This window comes from Ptiloglossa arizonensis, chromosome 11, assembly GCF_051014685.1.
Source record: "Ptiloglossa arizonensis isolate GNS036 chromosome 11, iyPtiAriz1_principal, whole genome shotgun sequence".
NCBI classification, from domain to species: domain Eukaryota; kingdom Metazoa; phylum Arthropoda; class Insecta; order Hymenoptera; family Colletidae; genus Ptiloglossa; species Ptiloglossa arizonensis.
The window spans coordinates 11,107,993-11,129,784 of NC_135058.1; the positions used below are offsets into that span (position 1 = coordinate 11,107,993).

General features: G+C 41.5%; 1 protein-coding gene across 3 annotated transcripts; it reads left to right on the forward strand.

Annotated features, from left to right (window-relative positions):
• Positions 1-1,651: 1,651 nt before the first annotated feature.
• LOC143152719 (xylosyl- and glucuronyltransferase LARGE1) lies at positions 1,652-10,643 on the forward strand. 3 transcript variants are annotated; one of them, XR_012993626.1, is made up of 12 exons: positions 1,654-1,940; positions 2,860-3,012; positions 3,071-3,201; positions 4,020-4,203; positions 6,325-6,869; positions 7,375-7,524; positions 8,571-8,873; positions 9,127-9,323; positions 9,409-9,550; positions 9,624-9,754; positions 9,837-9,939; positions 10,440-10,455. XR_012993626.1 is itself a non-coding variant. In XM_076323126.1 (12 exons), the coding sequence occupies exons 2-12, from the start codon at positions 2,934-2,936 to the stop codon at positions 10,564-10,566; spliced, it is 2,082 nt and encodes a 693-aa protein (XP_076179241.1). In that variant the 5' UTR covers positions 1,654-1,940; positions 2,860-2,933; the 3' UTR covers positions 10,567-10,643. The 3 variants fall into 3 exon arrangements, 2 of the variants coding, with proteins under 2 accessions (XP_076179242.1, XP_076179241.1); XM_076323126.1 differs by having other exon boundaries at positions 9,847-9,939; positions 10,440-10,643; XM_076323127.1 differs by lacking the exon at positions 8,571-8,873 and having other exon boundaries at positions 1,652-1,940; positions 9,847-9,939; positions 10,440-10,643.
• The last annotated feature ends 11,149 nt before the right edge of the window (positions 10,644-21,792 follow it).

Genomic DNA, 21,792 nt, shown 5'->3' on the forward strand with positions numbered 1-21,792 from the left:
ATGTCCTTCATTTTATAGCATTTTTATCATCGAATAATGTATAAAACATGATATCGTTGAATTAGAAATGAACTTCGTACTTTTATAATGTGTAACGCGCGATAAACTTTTAGCGCATTTATAAAGTTTATAAATTGAACGTGCAGTTTAATGTAGCATAACTGTATAGAATACCAGCTAATTAATGTAAAAATACGGTTCAATAAACTTTTTTACATCCAATATTCTGGAAATTTCTATTTCACATGCATATACTAAAACTTTGGCAAAACGTTCAATCATTACAGTGGAATGGAAATTTCCACCAGTAGTACTATTCTCATAATTTTCTGCTCTCTTTATCCCTCTACCTTTATCCTTTCTTCTTTATTTACTTACGCATGTGTAGTTCAAAACTATCTTATATTTATTCTAAGTTTATTTATATTGACATAAATTTCATTAAAAATCACAGGTCAACAGGAATATAGTTCTCGCCAAGCAGGTGTTACAACTGGTATAGTACTCGGTTGCCTAATTCCAATTATACTTCTAATAGTGTTTGCTGCATTCAGACTTCTAAAACAACAAAAAAAGAAACGAGAAGCGGAGGAAGCAGAGTCTAGGTATAAATAATTGATATAAATTGTATACGTCGATTTAACGAATAACTCTAGTTACTACTCAATTGCATACTAATGCTTGAAATCTTTGTACAGAGCAAGAACAACGGAACTGCTAAGATTAAGAAAAATTGGAGAGGACGATGAACCTGCACCGTATTCAAGTAAAGCAACGGATATTAATTAAATATTATTAGACATAGTTTTTTTATAAAAGTTTTTTATAACCTGCCTCGTATCATCGTACATTAGTTTGCTATCATCTCTTCATTTCAAGACACAATTGTATGCATGAGAAAAGTATCTGTAATAGCTAATAATTTTATTGTTCTAAATTTGATTTGTTTCATACTACACGTTAGCATAAGTAATCGCAATGTAGAATGTAACATTTATTTAAAGATAAAAATACATCCTCCTTATTGAGACTCTTTTGTAGGACATAAATTGTGTGTACAAAGCGAAAAAGTAGTTTATTTATTATACAAATAATATATATTTCAATGTACACCGAATGCTTCATTGTAATTTTGTACTATCGTAAAGTACAAAAATAGACTGCAAAATATACCTGTATAGAATTTTAACGAAAACCAGTGTTTAAATAACTAGGTTAAGTTACAAGAACCTTTACTTACTTACGAAAAAACCCGCAGTTTTATTTTTGCCGCTTTATCTGCCAAGTTGCACAAGTTTCAATGCAAAAATTCTTAGTGTTGACACAGTCAGCAATTTTCTATGGATTCAAATACATGCGCGTTGATGCGAACACTAGAATTCTTCAAAATAGTTTACACATCGTGCGTTATTTACTTGTGTCGTTTTATAAAAACATTATGTACTTAGAGACCTTGCATCTCGCATCACAGTTTGAAAAAAAATGTTCCGATTGCTCCATGACACGTGCAACTAACTTCAGACCGTGAAATTAACATTGCCCCCTCGTAACAAAAGAGAGTAACTACATTACAAGTTACCGACCGTTCAACATCGCGTGTCGCATCGCTCGGACCGAGTGGTAATTCTACCACTGCGTTATCCAGTGATTAAACTATTTACGTGCGACTTCCTGCTTCGGGTGTTTAGGATGCGTACCGTTCCGACGTTGTGTTCCTCGGTAACTGTAATTACGCGAATTTGCTTGGTTTACGACGACCGTTGCGAGACATAACAGCGATCCATTGAAACGTAGTAAAGGAGTACCGGCGTTCGTGGTAAATTTGTGTGTACAAATTCACGTGCAGGATTCTGGATCGTTCACGAAACCGTGTACAAAGTAGTTTCGAGTAATGGATTTAATTGGATGACAGTCGGGGGAAAAAAGTCACAGTACCAGAGGTATGTGTTCGCAGACATTCAGTTACCATGATGTAATTTCGATCAAGCTTTTGGATACTGTTGCGCTTCCTAATAAGTTCATCGTTAGGACAACAAATACGCGAATTAACCTTTCTCTTTTGTTTGCATTGTGTGTCACACCTGGCACATGTCAAATGATTTGACGGTCAGAGAATTTGAAACCCAACGCGTATAGATATTTGATTTACATTGTACTTATACAATGGCCCAATAAGATGGGATTGCACAGTATTGCGAGAATTTTTATTAACGGAACTTAAAGGAAAAGGGATCTTTACATTAACACGAGATAAAATATAAAATTGTGTAGTATTGTATCAATGACATTACCAATGTAAATAAGCCGCGATAATTAATTTTGATTGCTCAAAGTCACCTTAACGCGTTTCATTATTGCTGCTCTTTTGTGCGTGTAGGAAGGAAGTAGGCAGTCGCAAAATAATTTTCTCCAACGGTAATCGTAATCTTTTTTTCATACACAAATAACACATACTTCATTCATCGACTCTTGCACCGTTAAATATTATTTGAACGATTGTTAAATAAAGGATGGGTCACGTTTGTACAAAATGTATTACACGTTTCACATTGTATCGTAAAAGAATCGATAATTGTTTAAAGGAGCGTTCACACGATTCGAAACATTTAATGAAATTATTTCTAGTTAATAATTGAAAAATTTGATTCCGCGCTTGACTCGCGCCGTGTGCGGAAATCACGTATCGCGTTTGTCAACCACACACGCCTAACGCCTATAGGCGTTCACCGTGCGAACTATATCAATTGATCGTTTAGAACAAAAACGGAGTTCAATAAAACGATGCATATTCGTACGGAAACTTGACACGGTGTTTAGCCAGTTCGCACGATGATTTAATTCAAAAATTTTTATTTGTAGGATCTTGGCATTCGTACGATAAAATTCACTCGCTAATCATTCTGCGAGTTGGGAAATATGTCCGCCATATTGCAATGGCTCGATCATGGCTAGGATGTTTGTTCGGTGTTCTAGTACCATCGACGCTCTTTTACCTGTATTTGTTACTGAACGGTAATGGACCGCGTTATTTATACATTGTTTCTTGTTACCCATTGATCTGTAATTGTAGTTCCTTCCGCTGAAATCGGTTCTTTGAAACTCGATGGGAAATCGGGCCCGTTGTCCGAGGACATAGTAAAAGCGAGTTTTCAAGTGGAGCCCGTCCACGAAAAGTTACACTTAGAAAGAAATCGTATCGAGGTAAAAACACACTGGCGGACATTTTGCACGTTCAATGTTTCGTTTCTTCGATGTTACATTGAAAGAATCAAAATTTCACTTTAGAAGGATTTAGAATGTTTTATTTGTTCGAATACATAATACAGAGGAATTCTTAACTGCGTGTCAGGTGGTGGGCGTTGAAAACATTAAGAAACAAAAAGAAGTCCAGTGACTCGATCGAATAATTCGATTCTCATAAATAAAAGTCACCATATTTTCTCGAATTTTAGATCATATCTAACAATTTAGACCAATCGTAGTTACCTATCTTTGAACACTTACCTTCGAATCTCGATTAACTAATTTGTTTAGTCCAGTAACCGACTCCTTTTGTCGTTATATATTCAATAAATTCTATAGTAATAAGGAAAGAATGAAACGAAAACGTCTTTTTATTTTAAAACACTTAAAATAAAAATAACAATGGTTAATCGGTTGTCGAATGCCAAATAATATCCAATCGTTATATCTAAACTAGAAATGGTTCACTGAATACGAGATTAATGATACACAACAAGCAATATAAAAAAGATGCTATCCTACGTTTATAAACAATTTTTATCTTGTTTCAAACATCGAATTAACTAAAATTATTCCGAGAATAGACATTCCTTGAGACTCGGTAGATCCAATGCTAATTGAATATTTAAACAAAACATTTGCTGCATCGACATGCAGTTAAGAATCATCCCCGTAGGGTCGTGCACGAAAATGCAAACTGTCCCGTCTACTGTAAGGTCTAAAGATGGAAAACGTTGAAGTTCAAAGATCGATAGTTGGCGTTGGTCTCTTTCAAGGAAAAATGCGAGACAATACACATCGCGATGGTGTGCGCCGGATACAATTCCACGTTTGCTCTGGTGACAGTCGTAAAGTCCGTTTTATTTTACCGCACTAAACCTTTGCACTTTCACTTGCTCGTCGACGAAATCACGAAGAGAACTCTGACGACCCTGTTTCGCACATGGGATTTACCACATGGTTAGTAAAGAGCTACCGTGATTAGGGTTGTCCCCACGCCTGTTCCTCGGGCAGGTTAGATCGACGAATTAATTGGGTTGTTCGGAAAGTCGTTTCGTTTTCCAAAATGGAGATTACGTAATTTGATAAAATGGAGTTTGTACGCTCTAAAAAACATTGTGTTTCATTTTCATAAAAAAAAGAAACGACTTTCCGAACAACCCAATAGGTTCTATTTAAATAGACGAATTTTGTTGTTGAAAATTCGGGTACACAGGGTGTCTCGTTTTAATTCGCACACAGATGTATCTCGGAATGTACGAATTGAATGGAAAAATGATCAAATGATTAGAAATTCGCAACGAAAGACCGATAAACGATAGGTGGAGGTATCAAGGACGCTTCAAGGTCACTCATAGATTTTACCACGGGAATTATAGAATTTATTTTGAAAATTAGTTCCTTTTAACGATTCACACGATTGTGAGTGTTTCGACGATAACGTTTCAGATTACACAATGGTGAAGGACTTTGTTTTTACTTCTTATGTATATATATATATATATATATATATATATATATATATATATATATATATATATATATATATATATATATATATATATATATATGCGTCGTTGTATAATCTGAGATGTACGCAGATAAAGTTTTTTACGCGTGTAAACGTCAGGAATAAACGTTTCTCGCGTGCGAGCGCGTGCGCAAGTTCAGCTAGGTGAGATATAAATAGCAGATTTCGAGAGTCTCATCGACAAAATGTAACTGCTTGTATCTTGATAACGACGCTACGGATTGTCAAAAGGTGAACGACAGAAATTGATGCTGAAATAGATTCTACGTTTTGCTTTAATATCTTCGTATACACGTTGAGTACATTTATAGTATCTCTGAAGGAATTGGTTTTCGAATTCACGTTTATGGTTCTGGTCTCCTGTTGAAAGTTTCGTAACGTTACTTTTGCTTCACCTTGTATACGTCTGATTAGAATGTTCATATCGTTAATCAATGAACGAAGAATGAATTACGAGTTAATTACGAAAAATATTACGAGTTTCAAAGTATTTACAATTCGTGTAGACCCTGTTTCTTACCTTTGCTTCGTGAATCCAATCGAAGTAGTATTCCAGCTTTTATTGTATTTATTGTACTTCGTATCACCAAACTTTTTCATTATTCCTAAAATTTGTATCTTGATCAACATATATTGATAAATGTCTGTTGGTAATGCATTGCATACCGTGGAAAAATTGTCACACGTACGTAAAAATATATGTTAACACTATTTATGCAAACCACCTAGATACAAAGATAATACGAATAGGGTAAATGATACTTTATTTCTTAATTTGAAACGTACATCCATTATAGATTAGTCTCAGCGTCGGCGCAGCTGAGCCTCACCCGTTACACCACACTGTGCATGCATTTTCTTTCTCTATGGTGTAATAAAGTTATTATTATGTGTGAACGAAAGGGTTAACGCTACCACGTTTCGACTTTCCCTTGGAAAATGACGACCACTATCGTCTCCAGCCCTAGTACGATCCACTCTCCCGAGTAACAAGCTTTCTCAGATACATCCATTACAAATTAGAGCAAGACAGCCTGCCTCGATTAACCTTCGCGCTACCGAGCGTTTCTTCGCGTCGTCGAAGGAAATAAATACAAATTGAACATTTAACCTTCGTGTTCTTTCTCGAGCTCGAGGTATTCGACTCCAAAGAAAATATTCTCCAAAGAAAATATTCTACACGATAGGACACACGGAACAAGACACTTTCTGCGCCAAAGTGTCCGCCATCTTGGTCAGTGCGAGGGTTAACTACCGAACGTAACCGAGAAACGTTCGTACGTATGTATTCATTTTCCTACGATCTCGTTTCGGTACCTTGAACATCGTGGATCGTTCTCGTTGCAGCTTGTTCACCGTACGAAAAAAAAAACGTTCAATTCGTGCCGATTGTAACAATTAACGCCGCGGTCACCCGGTGAGCTAAATTTCCAACGATAATAAATTCGTCCCGAGTGTCGCGTTACCCGAGGAACGGACGTAGGGCCCGAGATAACGTCACGGGTCTCCGGTGTCGAGGATTTTTCTCAGCGGCGTTCCCACGTTTTCAGTGAACCTGACGTATTACAAGGCGGAACGATGGGTGCCAAAGGTGTCCTGGATACCCAACAAGCATTACTCCGGCGTTTACGGTCTACTGAAATTGATACTGCCGGACGTGATGGCCGAGGACAAGGTGCTTGTATTCGACACGGACGTAACCGTGCTGAACGATGTTAGTACGCTTTGGCGTACGTTCGAGAATTTCGCGGGCGATCAGGCCCTGGCTCTGACGGAGAATCAGAGCCATTGGTACATAAAGGCGCTGTCTTACGGTCAGCGGCCATGGCCGGCCTTGGGCAGGGGCTTTAACACCGGCGTGATGCTAATGCACTTGCAGCAGCTACGTAACAGAAAATTTACGACCCTCTGGGAAACGGTTACGAAACGTGTGCTGGCACACATACCGGAGACTAGTTTGGCCGATCAGGATATAATAAACGCTGTTATCAAAGAGCATCCCTCCATCGTATACAAACTGGAGTGCACGTGGAATATTCAGTTAAGCGATCACACGATCAGCGACCTCTGCTACCGCGACACCGGCCGGATAAGTGTACGTTCGACTATCGTTCGACGAACGAGTAGGGTAATTTCGCGCGAGACCATGGATCATTGGTTTTCTAAACACGTTCGGCAGTCGAGTAATTTAGGAAGTCTGGAAGACTTGGCGAGTTGTCGCTCGGTTGTCCCGAATCGCGCGGAGTTGGTCGTCCATCGGTGTCGTTGAATTTGCTTTCAGCATCTATTGCTGAAAGATAGGTCCTCTGGTGTGTCTACTTAGGCGGTAGCAAGTACTGTACAGAGATCTCAAGTTGCCAAGTCCCTACAAATTGAGCGATAGAGATTTTACTGTGACACCAATTCTTACGAGTTCTTGCAACAAATTGTGATTAGTGTTAGAGATTATAAATTTTCTAGGGTTACGTACATACATCAGAGACTTTGTATCTTTGACAGATAATTCGATAAATACTTAAAGTGGTCCGTCGTTCCTTGAAATTACCCTATTTGCGGTTCCCACAAATTTATCTTTTGGTTACGGCGCGGTGTTCTTTTAGATCCTGCATTGGAATTCTCCGCGAAAGCAGGATGTAAATAATAAGCATATCCACGAGTTTCGTAAATTGCACAAGGTCTTTCTCGAAATGGATGGGAATCTGCTACGCAGACGCTTGTTCGGTTGCGATAAACACGAAACCGTGTCCCAAGTAAGTCGTGATTTTAAGGTCGAAGATGGTCCGTATTAAAGTACTTTGCGAAGATAAATAGAAAAGAATGGACGAGATTCGACTGTAATTTGTTGGTGCACTAATGATCTTAAGTTTGAAATCGCTTCTTGGAGCTCCGAGGGTTAATCACTTCGTGAAAGTTGAACAATTCGTGTGCAAAGTTTCCGATGAAGCTCAAAGAATCTTTAGGTAAGGAAGAAAACATTGTATTTGCAGTTACGTAATTTATGATGCGTTATTTATTTCATTGTAACAATACCTGTGCTTTATTCTCGTCGAAGTAATCATTCGTAACTTTCGTTTCCAGTCTACGGTACTCTACGTGTCCTGTACCAATTTTCTCATTCTATTTCCTGATACGTTCTTGAGACATCCTTGTTGTTCCTTAAACGTTAGAATTTATTTTGTTCATCTTGATCGGTGTACACTTCGAGTCACTGTTTTCGGGAATATTGATTGGTTGAATATAGCCTACGACAAAAAGGATTACGCGTCAATACTTTATACATACTATCGAATTAAGTTTAAGGAGAATCTGTTGGTAGCTCGGTTTCTCCAGTCTCCTCGCTTCGAAGTTCGATCCGGTGATCCATTAGGATAAACGATTATTTTTCTCCCTAACTTTCCTTACCTTCTTCCTAATTTTTCCATAATCTACGAAAACGTAGCTTCCAGGATACCATCGAATTAGGTTTAAGGAGAATCTGTTGATAGCTCGCTTTCTCCAGTCTCCTCGCTTCGAAGTTCGATCCGGTGATCCACTAGAACGAACGATTATTTTTCTCCCTAATTTTCCTTACCTTCTCCCAAATTTTTCCACAATCCCCGGAAGCGCAACTTCCAGAAGTCCCTTTGAGTTTCACCGTGCGTCACTTATCCCTCGAACACCTAAAAAATTGTACATCTGAAGAGAAATCGATGTTGCGGTGTCAGGTAGCGATCTCAAACTTACGATCGGGCAGTGTACGTATACTTCGTAACACCGTGCACCCGTTCCACGTGATACCGCAATTTTTCCTTTTTAGTACAACGAATCGAGCCCGTGTCGTGATTTCACGAGAGGTGCGACCATGTTGTATCGCACCCATCCGTTCCTCCTCGAATACGAATACAACGTGTACGCGCCGGCGGACGTTGCTCTAGTAACTCAGTGTAGCGTGGAAAGAATACCGTTACTGGAAGACCTATCGAAACACTGGCCTGGCACCATAAGCGTTGCACTCTACCTCACCGACGCCGAAGTGCAGAATTTCCTCGAATTCGTGCGGGGCTCCGTCGAGCTACGAAAGAGGAAGAACATCGCGTATCACATCGTCTACAAAGACGGGGTGCGTTTCGTTTTCCTTTTCTTTTTTTTTTTCTCTTTTTCCACCCTTTTTCCTTCGTCTACTTTTCGTATCGGGTTCTACGGATTCTAGAAAACTCGATATTCCAGCAATAACGCGTATCCGGTAACGAAGATGATATTTCAAATAAACCGAGAGAGGACAGGAGGAAGTTCTCGACGTTAGCGCGGCGTAGTATCCAATTACTCGGGACCCGCGTGTATATTTAATTACGCGAGACCGTCTTTTTCTCTAGGAACTGTATCCGATAAATTATTTGAGAAATACAGCGATGTCGTACGTGTCGACTCCGTTCATATTTCAATTGGACGTGGATTTTCTCCCGCAATACGGGCTCCACGAGAGTTTGATGAGCTACGTCGTTAAATTGAACATCACCGAATCGGACCGAGTGGCCCTGATCGTCCCCGCGTTCGAGACCGAACGTTATAGGTATTTACGTCAAGGTCGTCCATCGCGAAACGCGACACGAACCGGAGAAATTGTCCGTTCCACGATCCGTTGTACCGTTTTGTAGGTTCACGTTCCCAATCGACAAGGACGAGCTGTTGAAGTTCCTGAAGCGTGGCGTTCTGTACACCTTCCGGTACCACGTTTGGACGCAGGGCCACGCAGCGACGAATTACAGTTACTGGCGTAACACGATGGAACCGTACGAAGTACGTTGGAGGAACACCTCGGCCCCCCTTTTTTCTCTGTAATCTGTACAATTGCGTTAATCGTTCGCCGTAGGTCTCCTGGGAACCAGATTTCGAGCCGTACATCGTCGTCTCGAGATTGGCACCCCGCTACGACACGAGGTTCATCGGTTTCGGATGGAACAAAGTTTCTTATTTAACGCACCTCACGGTGTTAGATTACAAGTAAGCGGGCCACTCTATCGATACACGTTTACAACGACATTACAGTATACGAGCACCGTAGCGCATATGACATAAATTTAAGATTTATATAGGTACATTGTCTTACCGGATACGTTCATTATCCATCGACCTCATGCCCCTAGTCTCGACATCGGCAAGTTCAGAACCGACTCTATTTATAGGAGGTAATGTATGATTAAATATATTGATCGTGGCAATTAAGCTATTATAGGGTTTCGAGACCGGTTAGGAAAGGGAATTGAGTAGCAGCGATGAAAGATGTACACCGTGGCTCTGTTCAAACCTGCAGGGAGTTTAAATTGACCACTTGAATATGTTCGTTGTGTTCGACGATGGGTGGGAATCTCAGAGGAAGGAATTGTTTATTCGAAACGAGCCAATGTTTCGAGAAAGGAATACAATGCGATATAAGTTTTTTTTAAGGATAAATTGATATAAAATTGACAACGAATAAAATTTAAAAATCGTAGAGATGTTCTGGCTGACGATTATAAGTAGAACACACTATATACATGTAGTTCCTCGTAGCTTTCGAGTGTTAAATACCTTAATGATTTCGAGTAACGATGCTATTTGTTTTTCCGACCCTCTGATCTTCTTAAACGGTGTATTGTCGAATAAACGTATTAAAGGATGTAATTGAACCGTTTAATTTGCTTCTTAGATGCCTGAAAAAGTTGAAGGACGACTTCGTCGAAGAACTGGTGACGAAGTATGGTGAGAGCGCACTGTCGAAGTTGAAAAAAGTAACCAAAGAAGAAAAAATGTTAAAACCTGTTGGAGCCAAATAATCGACATACTTATATTTTAAGATACTGTAAAGACGTTAAATATTACGGCTATTTTCTCAATAAAAACTCAATCTAAAAAATCACAGAAACGTTTCCAATGTTTTGCGATTTTCATATTAGGTAAAAAAATGTATCGAGAGACAACGATGGGGTTGGGAAATATTTATTAAAATTTAACCATCGTAGTGGAGTGTACAGAGTGGTGCTTTCAGTACATTCTCTTAATGTTACAGTCACGCTAAATATTTCATTTATAAAATATGTATAATATTTACAGTGATAGTACATTGACATGGCATATAAATTATAGTCGGCCGAAACGTTACGCCGAACGGAACTGAATTCTGTTACAAGGCAAGTTGCAATATTTCATGGTAAAACTTTCGTACAAAAATAATCGTGACTACACCGACCACAATGATAATAACAGCGCAACGTAACGGTATAAATCCAATAATCGATAGGAATATTAAATAGTAACCGTAGCAATAATAATAATAATAATAATAATAATAATAATAATAATAATAATAGTATAATAACACGAATATTGATAATAAGATAATAATATATATAATAAAAGTAGAAAAAACGAAGACATGATCAACGTTCGCAAAGTTTTACGTCGATTATCCATCCTTAACGTTCCTATGTCATCTAGAATCTAGTAAAAGAAAAAATCTGAACGCTACGTTCCCTATAGAGGTTTCCTTACGCCTATATCGTGACACGCAAACATAGTTCCTTTACATTTATAATAATCCCTATTACGATAAAAACACTTCAAAGCGTTCTTATCCTGTACAACGGAGCGCTGTACGAGATACGAAAATATGTTAATGAAACGTCGTTTATTCATGACTCAGCCCCATAACGTCTACACACATTCATCAAGTACGAGAAACTTGGACGCGGCCTGATCCACAGAAACACACACGTCCTACACCGTTCGCCTAACAACACTTCGTCAGGAACACGCTTCGCGTTTCTGCACGGTACTATTATATACGGTTAGTACACACGCGGAAAGTGGTGAGAAAGTCCTTCTGTACTCGTTTACAGACCTGTTTAATGGAATGAATTAGGCAGTTTCAACGACGATTAGGACACGATTCGAGCGATCGTTCAAGAAAGCACATTTTATACATCTATCCGAGCTACCGTTTACATCAAAGAACTATCGTGTCGCTGGTAACGTTCCGCGACAAAAAATCCGCGCCGCGAAGATACGCGCGTGTAAACCCTTTGCGGTCGGATGTCACCGTTGGGTGCACGACATGGGTTTTGGGAATGGTACTCTTAACTGTGCCGTCCTTTAGGCTATACCGCCCCTGTACGTGTATCCAAGGTGTTCCTAAACCAGTGCTGTCCAATATAAGCCCCAGAGCTTACACGGAACTTCCCCCACTCTCTACTATCATGTGACAGGAACGTTGGTGATGTCGCGTTATATGTGCGCGCGCCTCATACGAACGCAATATGGCGCGTACAGGGCACCGCGCGTTGACATCGCTGTCCTAACCTCTTTTACTAAATTTTATCGGTGTATCTTACCAATCGTATCCATGGAAAACTGTGGATAGATTTCCAAAACATTTCCTCGTGAAGTTACAAAGATTGGAGTGGTCGAAGATTAACGAAGAGATTCCAATATTCGAATAAACTGACAAACGTAAATACTTAGTGAATCGAATATACTGAAAATTCTATTCAGTTGCCGAATATTGACACACTGTAGGTACAAGACGCGTCAAATGTTCGATGTAAGTCTGTAAAGAATAACAAATTCGACGCACTGTACCCTCAATTGTATTACTTTACATATCGATCGAGTGTGCTTCAACCATTTCAGGATATTCGTTCCATTAAATGTAGAAAATGGTGGTTATGCAAGATATTCCCGAAATAAACGGCCGAACTTTAGGAATATATTCTACGTTCTATGTCGTGCAAATGTAGGTCCGTAAGTTCTTTGTTTCGAGTTTCCGATATTAACATTTTTACCTCGGTTCAGATAATAACAGAATATTGTTAAGATTTATGGAGCTGGTTAAAGTTGGCTGAATCGCGTAACATTAAGGAAAGAAGTAATTGCGAAGCTATATATATATATTCATATAGCATTTTTTCTCATTAGAATCGGTGGAATATATTTCTGAATTTCGACCACTTATTTTAGAATCACCATTGGTTCAACACGATATAATAATATACCGATATACATTTACAACGTACAACTTTAAAAGTTTCGGACGATATATTTCCCATCGATTGGTAAGATACTTTATCGTTCGGTCGAACAATTTAAGAACACCCTTTACAGTTAAATCGAATTCAACAGGGTCGCTCAAAGCAGTTTCTCCGAACTTTTATCTTTACATCGTTTCACCTTTATAGGCAAAGAGAGCGTTCGAGAAACGGTGAGCGCGATTTTTCAATTGAAAACGTATGGTGGGGGTAACTGGTTGGTGACCTTGAGCGGCCAACTTATTTCGCAGCGTTCCGTGTCGAATAGGGCCAGGAGGCTGACGCAGCCGCGAGTGCTCCGACCGTAAAGGGTCAATACATTCGTCATAATTATGTTTAGAGCGCGGTCGTACGCGAATCGATCGCTCGTTTTTCGTCACTTGACGTTCGATCGCGTTTCGCGGAGATCAATTAGGAAGTTTCCCTTTTCCTCGTGCGCGGGCGCGCGAGTATCGGGTGTGGTCTCTCGACGGTAACTCGCTTGATTCGTCTGTCATCGTTACCCAATGCAATTCCTTTGAATCAATAACTCCTAAACGAAAGTTGCATCGTCTCGGTTTCGAAAAATGTCAGTCTTCGAAGAGCGGCTACGATTCGACGCGAGTAAACAAATACCGAGATTGTACGTACGAGTTTCAGCGCGGCTTGCTACGCAAAGGAACGACGTTCGAACCGATACAGCACGCGTTTACGCTTAATTCTATTTAAATAATAACGTCGTTAGTAACGCAGGTTTTAACGCTCGGAAATCAGATATTTTAAACATTCACGTACCCCGTTCGTGGGGTATCGTTATTAGAGACGTTTATTATAAATCGTGTTTCCGGGTCTCGGCCGGTTTCGTATCTCCCGGTGATTCTAGTCTCCTTGGTTCTCATTTCCGAGAATTAATCGGTTAATTACGAAGTCCAGTTATTACGGTGTACAGTACATGAAAGAACCCAGTGAGAATGTATTTAAGAGAAAAAGAAAAGAAAAAAAAAAAAGAAAAAAAGAACGCGCTTACAACGGGAACGAACGCGACGGTCGTTATCGTTTTCTTTACCTGGAATGTGTTCGACGTGACTCGTTAATTTCTTCTTTTCTTCTCGCGATAGCTTCTCGACAACGTACACAGTTCAGGATCAGTGAAGTTACTACTTATCAGTCGTATTATCGATTTATCGCGGATCCGAGTGCTACGGTGTACTCCCTAGCGGATAAAATGCGTCCTAAAGAGATCGTCGTAACGATAATTGGAATCATCGAGGAACGTCGTGTTCCGAGGCATCCGGTCCTTGGTTAAATTCGATTAATTATGCGCGCGCGTAACGTCCAGATGGTTGTGGTCGGATCGGTGTATTGGACGGTACTTTCATCTGCACGCTCGCAGATGCAGTCAAGAACTTCACGCCAATATCTCAGTGTCAGAACTAGAAATGTTATCCACGAATGTCGGTCGAAATGCAGTTGCGAGCTTCCGAGCTCGACGAGAACAACGATTATCGTGTTACCACGGTGTCCTGAAATTAGGATGGACGAAAGAATAACGCGACTTTTAAGTACATTGTTGCTACAACGATTCGATAATGAAAATTTTCGTTTTTTTTTTTATCAGCACGTGTCCTTCCTCTGGCAGCGAATAATTGGTCATTTTCCGGTTCAATTCTCTGGGTAGAATCTACGAGATGGTGCACGTAACTGGACTTGCTTTTTGGACAATTCCGTAAATATGGGGTAGTTTTGGAAAACTATGTCTAACAAGAATCGTAAATTATCGAAACAAATTATCTAGTTACTTTCAAACGATACGTGGTAATTAAAAAATTGTATTTTCCACCATTCGAAGTACGTATTTGAACGTATTGCAAATTTTTGTACAACAAAGGTAATGCGAGTACGAGGACCGATCGTGATAGTTAAAAATATACATAAATAAAAGTACAAGTTTTTAAAATACTTTCTTTTTGTATTTTCCGTATAATTTTTCATCCGATCAATTCTTCCAAACTTAATAAAAGATTCGTGCAATAAGAGCAAACCATGCATTTGCCCGGAGTTTTCACTAAAAAAAGAAACGCTTTTTCAATACAGAATATTAAAATAAATTCACATCGAAGAATACTTCGATCGTTCCCGTTAAAACGAAAAAGAGAAGGCACCCGTCCGAGAAATCAATGTTCTTCAATTTCGATGAAGAATAACTTCAATACAGCACGATCGTGGGTCGATTTGTAACTTCCGTCGCAGGAAACGGAATTATTCTCCGTGCAATAACCCGAAGCTAACCTTGAGTTCGTTACACGAATACGTAATACTCGCTGCGAGCCAGGCAATATTCGACGGAGCCAATTTTTATTAAAATCAATATTTACGGAGTTATCGAGGCGGTTCCAGTTACGTGGCCCACTTTGCATATCTATCAACGTGTTTCGCGTGATCGACGATTTTACAATTGCGCCCGTGGATGGGAATCGCCGCACGAATTTTCCAATTCATTGAAAAAATATACGGCCCCCGTTTCCCCGTGACACCATCGTCTCTCACGATTTTTCGTTCGACGTTACATCGTACCAGTGACCACCGTTTCTTGTCTACCTCGCGGTCATCATCATCGAGAGCTCTGCGCTCGGCAACCGGCCGAAGACGATAACCGTAGCTCGAGCTCTTTAATATCTTCCGCCGTGAACGAGATCTCTTTGGCAATTAAACGAGCTCGTCGATCCTACCGCTATTACCTACCGTAATTGTCGATAACGATACGAAACGAGAGTACATTCCGTTCCGTTTCATCGATACCTAATAATTCCACGATTCGATCAGAAACCGTTAACAAGTCCCGCCGCGACACACCACGCAGTCGTTCTTTCGGTGTCGTTATTAACGTCGTCAACGATGCAGCGAACCGTTTCTTTTTTCTTTTCTTTTTTTCCTTCCCCCCTCAACGTAGTCGTCATTTCGTCGCGAAATCGTCAACTATTTTCCTCGTCCCTAGATGTTCCGGTTCGAGCGAGCAAATCCTTGCACAAGCGGTCGCGTGTGCCTCATTAAAAATACTAAGCGAGACGTGTTCAATACGGACACACGGGACTCGCAATTATACGCAAGCTTCCCTCTACGGCCCTTTTTCATCCACGACCACCTTACCGCGTCTCTGGTGGCCGATCGATTTACTTCCATCGTAACGACTTCAAGCGGATATACAACCGACAGGTGGATACGCAGTCGTCGAAGAAAGGACGACGTAAACCTGAGAACCGTTGGTCGTCTATCGATTCGCGGGAACGATCGTTCGACGCCTCGTCTTCTCGTGGGCACCGTGTGTTATTGCCGTAAACGGTCCGGGATGTCAAAGGGAGTGTCTCATTAAAGCGACGAACAGCCTAACACCTAACACCCATTCCTACTCCAACGCGGACAAAGTATACCGCGATAATAATTGCACGCCAACTGGCACGTCGTTGCACGGACCCCTGATAAACACGCCTGGTCTAATAGTACACGGTACACGCGGCTTGATCTCCGTCCACGCTCTAATTGCGGGCTTGTACGCGTGCTATTTTCACCTGTACCTACCCCCGTTATTGTTAACCAGGAACGCGTGGAAACGAGGAACGACGAGACCGGGGGTGACTTGTTTGCGACATCGTACCGGGAACCTCGTCGATGACGCGTTTTCGTCTTCGGGAGGGGGCTAGGAACGGGAAAAATTTCATATTTTCACAGGGGAGTGGATCAACGAGTCACCTGGAAGGGAAAGAGAATTTTCTTTTTAATGTTGGTAAGTTGTACGGGGTGAATGGTAGACGAACAGGGTGTTTCGGGGCTATAGGTGGGGAAGTTCAACAGGTTGATAGAACGTGTAAAAGAGAGTAAAACATTCCCGATAGAGATGGTCACCGAGACATTCGTTTAGTTGGTAGTTAACGATAGTTTGACCGTTTCGAACACAGTCGTTGAACAATTGTAAATTAATTTTACATTTACTTTTGTATTCAATCGACTTTTTACGTAAGTGTTTGCTGTGTTCTTCGTTTAAAATTATTTCGGTTACACTCTCGTGTATCGTTGAAATATCGACCGAACCATTATTAATGTTTGTCATTCCACGAGCAATGTTTCGTTTAAAGTTTTAATTCGTAAGCCGGTTACTCTTTAAAGAACTATCATAGGTTAACTGATATAATACTGTTAGCGTTGTAGCGTCGATGTTTACGAGAGCCTATATGTTGAGGTTAGGTTTAAAAGCAACCGCCGACTGTACCTCATCGTTACGCAATTAGGCAGTCACCCTGTGGCGTACATACCTGTTCTTAATATGTGTAATAAAGTCGTAATAATAATAATAATAATAATAATAATAATAGTAACCGGCATTTTAAATTAATACTTATAAAAATCGCTGTATAAGAAATGATATAAAATGTATGGAATTAAAATAGTTTAGAAAGTACTACTTGGAGCGAATCTCCGTATCATCGATGCGAATAAAGCTTGCCTATAACGCGGCTTTATAACACCACTTTAAGGTTAACTGTTATGCAGGCATTGAACTCTCCAGATTGGGTCGTCGAAAAATACGTGCAATCGTACTAAGGAGTTTGTAGAAAACTATTCGTAGAGAATTGAATATTTCGGAAACGATCATTTCGCGAGACGATGTTTGTTACAGCTCTTTTCTTCCGTTTTGTGTGTTCTATTGACCAGTTGAGTTTGCACCTATAGCTACGAATCACCCTGTACACGACCAATTAAAAGTTTGGGTACGTTTGCATCGTGCACCGTTTCGTAACCACTTACGAAACACCGTGTGCTGCACGTCTTGTTGAAAAATACCGTAGAAATATTTTATCGAATCCCAAAGATGATGGAAGCACCGTTTAAATAAATAAAGTTAGAAGATTCCAACGGGTTTAAAAATTAGAAAAATTAAACGAATATTCCTTTAATACCTCATGAAAACTCACCGTGTCTCGAAATTCGAAAATTCAGAAACCCCTTTTACCCCTTTTACGCGATTGCAAAGTCTACAACGACATAACAAAGTCAAACGCTGAATAAATACACCGATAGATTTCATACCGTGTCTCATATCACTTGATGATAGCAAAATTTACGAACTTCCTTCTCGTCGAGGTACCCAAACTTCCAACCATCCTCAACACCGTCCCAGTTCTCCTTCGTTTATTTTTCGAGCACATCGTGATCCTTCGAGATGAGCACGCGAGACGATCGAGTGCTTACAACGTGGCTTGCAAAATCAGTATCGAGGGGCGGTACACGAACGCGTCACCGAGTTAAGAGGTGATGACGGGCCATGACGATCGTCGTACGTAGCTAACAATCGTTCAATAATGTTTCACCGGTCGTATCGCGCGCGAACTCGCGCGTATTCAGTCGATTCGTTTCCCTTTCCGTGCCAGGTTGGTCGTACACGGTGTCGTTGATCCGGACGGGTACGAGGACGAGCCTGTCTTCCCCGCCATCCGCGTATGCCGTGGTGGGACTGGACGTTGCCGGAGAACCCGTCAAAATACAAAATTACAAAAATATACTCGTGGCGCCGTACCAACCGGTCGTGCCGCGCTGCCTCCTTTAAACGTGGCCGCAATTTACATATAAACAACGTACGTGAATCAGCGTGCAATTAGGTCCGTGTATTTACAGGGCGTGGCACGACGATTGGATCGGACGAGCCGCGACTCTGCTAGGCCGCTTAAAATAATTCGCGACGATCGTTGGGTCGTGCAGCCCCGGTTCCGAGCACCGTCGATCCATAGGAGGCGTTCCTCCTCCTTAGGATACGTACGCCATTTTTTCTCGGTACGAGCGGAAGAAGAAGGCCACCGATTGGCACCTGGTTTCTCGCGGATTCGATTCCATCCTCCCCCCCTGTTACTCGGTTCGGTCCATTCTTTTCACCCTCGTGGTCTCTCGTCCGTGAATATCGTAAGAAAGTTCGTTCGTGGAACATCGACCAGTAGCCAGAGGAAACGAAGTCGCACGACTGCGTCGCGATTTTCTCCGCGTCCTCTCACCAGCACCGCGTCATCGTCCTCGAGTTTTTCTCTCGTAATACTGTTGGCTGGGTACCGATCGTCGGGGAAGATATCTCGTCATCGAATCGACCTGTTCGCTGTTGATCGTTACCGATCGGTGTCGTCGCTGACGGATCGTTTCGAGAAATGGGACGAGACTCACGAACGAGTGTCTATTCGGGGTGAGCCAGTTGGTGAAAGGATTCGCGTCTTCAGGTTGCACGTGTTTACGTAGGAAATCGTCCGACAGTTGTCGTCTTCGAACTGGCTCGCTATTCTCGCGAGTGCATCGACACACTCCCGAAAATCGATATACTTTTCAGCGTCGAAGTATAACAGGTTCCTTACTCGAAGTCCCCGCGAACACACCTCGAACGCAAAATGTACCGAAGTTGGTCCGCGAGTTCATTTGCGTTAATTTTGAAACGATGATGGTAGAACATTTAACAATCTCTTGGGAATGCAATAAGGATATCGACAATTTCTCGTAATGATTTTACGATCGTGTTACTCTACGGACAGTCTACGATGGAAGATCGACTCGTTTGGAGAACGTTTTTCGTTATTGAATAACGAGAGTCGGGTATACTTTGTGGGTGTGTTATCGCATCGTCGGAAAGAGCGAGATATCAAGAAGAAAAATGTCGTCGCATCGGTCAAGTCTCTTCGTATCTTCGACAGAAACGAAAAATACGATTGGAGGGGCGAGAAAAAATTTCTAGAAAATTTTCAAGGATTACGCTCTGCGCGTAATTCGATAACAGGTTCACCGAATGTCTATCTCGCGCGTAGCGACTCGATAAGTGTTACTCGACGAGTATCGGGGCAGTGGATTGGTACATCGACGAATCCATTTACGTACGCGATCCTCTTAACAACTTTCGTCTCGAAAGTGAATCGAAAGATGGGTGTATGTTTGGAATATCCAAAGTAAGTAGGTTGGAAGTCGTGTTCCGGAGTGGATTCAGCTCGCAACAAGTTGTAGACGATCGATTCCGAAATCCCGGCTAAAAGCGGGAATGCAACGTTAAGCTCGGGATAAAACGCACCGAAAGTATAGCAAGTTCGTGGCTTACGGACGATAAATTCTCTAGTCGAAGAATGATCCGTTCCATGGTGTGTATGGTGTGTCTACTCGATGAAATTGCGTCGATCGAGCGTGTTTGCTTTGTTCGGTTCGAAAAATGTTCCATCACCGAACACGACGTTACACAAATTTCCTACGTGAGAGAAACGATAATCGCGATCGGAAATTTAAGAAATTTGCCTCGCGAATTGTTCCGTGTTTGCGTCGAAGATCGAACCGAAGTGAAATGAATTTTATTTAAAGTCGCTTCGATCAACGACGCACCTCGGATGCGCAGTCTTGATCCGTTAAAGGTACGAGTCGAACTCGATTCGTTCGATTACACGCGTTAAAATCGCGACGAAATTGTACCTATATGTTACGTATACAATGGCGTCCTTGTTGCTACAAACCGGACCGGCTGTTCGCTCGCATCGTTGCGTCTCTAGCTCGGCCGTGAAATCGTCTTGCTTCGTTTGATCCACGCTTTCGCTTCTTCACTTTTCGTTACGTGAAACCATCGGCGCGCATGGTTTCGCAAAAGACCAATCCGATCGAGTTATCAGAAGTCGAACTATTCCTTAGATATAATACACAGTATGTACAAGCTGTACGACGTAGTTTCATTTTTTTTTTTTGTCTTTTTTTTCGTTCTTTTTTTTTTCTTACAACAAACTCGGCAGTTTCGCCCAAAACGCGCGTCAAGATCCCCATTTTTCTTTTTCGTCGAAACGAAATGGCGCGCGAAGGTTTCGTGGTTCGCGCGAGCGTATTAAAATATTTCCGAGCGAGCACGTTGTCTCGGCGAGGCGAGACAGTACGCGGTAAAATACATTTGGTCACGTTGTGCAATGTGTCGACTGTGTATCGTCGCAAACTGGCCATCGCGATCTTCGAGGGCCTCGAGGTACTGTGCGTGGATCGCTAGATGACACGCGGCCCGTTAGAGGGGCGAGAGAAGAAGTTTTCTATCTGTACCCACCATTGACACGCGTTCTCTTCCCTGGTCGCTCGTTCCAGTCTCTCTTCGTCGAACAGTACATTAACGATGCAATTGTACATGCAACAGTACGTATACAATGCAATTGTATACGTAACGGTACACTAGAGGCAAAGGTTCGCGCAAGGTGGGGCGTGGCCCGCCCACTCCGTCCAATCGGATCCGTGTTTCTTTCGCGTGGCATCGAGTAACGCGCGCACAGTACGTGTCCTCGCGAAACTGTCGCTGAAACGTTCGCGTGGTTCGTCATCGAGAACGAATACGATCGGTAGGTATCGTCCTCTGCAGCGGGCGCCTCTTCGAACTTCGAAACGATTACTCTCAACGTCTCTGTCACCGATAATGCTGCTCTCGCGTACACCGCGCGTGACACGGTCTTCCGTTGTCTTAATCCCGATTTACAGTGTCGTTGCAACGATTACGCTTCGACGGGGTAAAATTCCAACGCGAATGCACGATTACGGTTGAACAACGACGGAGACGAGGTCGCGTTAAAAGTAACGTTAAAGGAAAGGGAAGAAAAAAAAAAAAATGGAAAATAAAGCGAACGCGAGGATAAAATACCGATAAAGTTCGAGTGCGGCGATAAAAATTATTCCCGCCTAGTACACATCGGCGGGCGTAAAAGTTCGAATAAAAAGTAGGAAGTCAGATTAGGAGGTACCACCCGATCACGCCACCGTTTTTACGAGTGGATCGTATAACATAGAACGTCATTGTTTCCAAGATGTGTTTACGGGCAACGGCGTGATCCTCGTTAGGCATGCGACAAGCACGTCGATAAACAAGACGAGCGTTCTCCGATGAGGGTTGAAACGCTATACTTTATACTGTAGGAATTTTATCTGATAAGTTAGCGATGGTTATAAGTAGTTATTAATTGTGTGTTTTGTTCT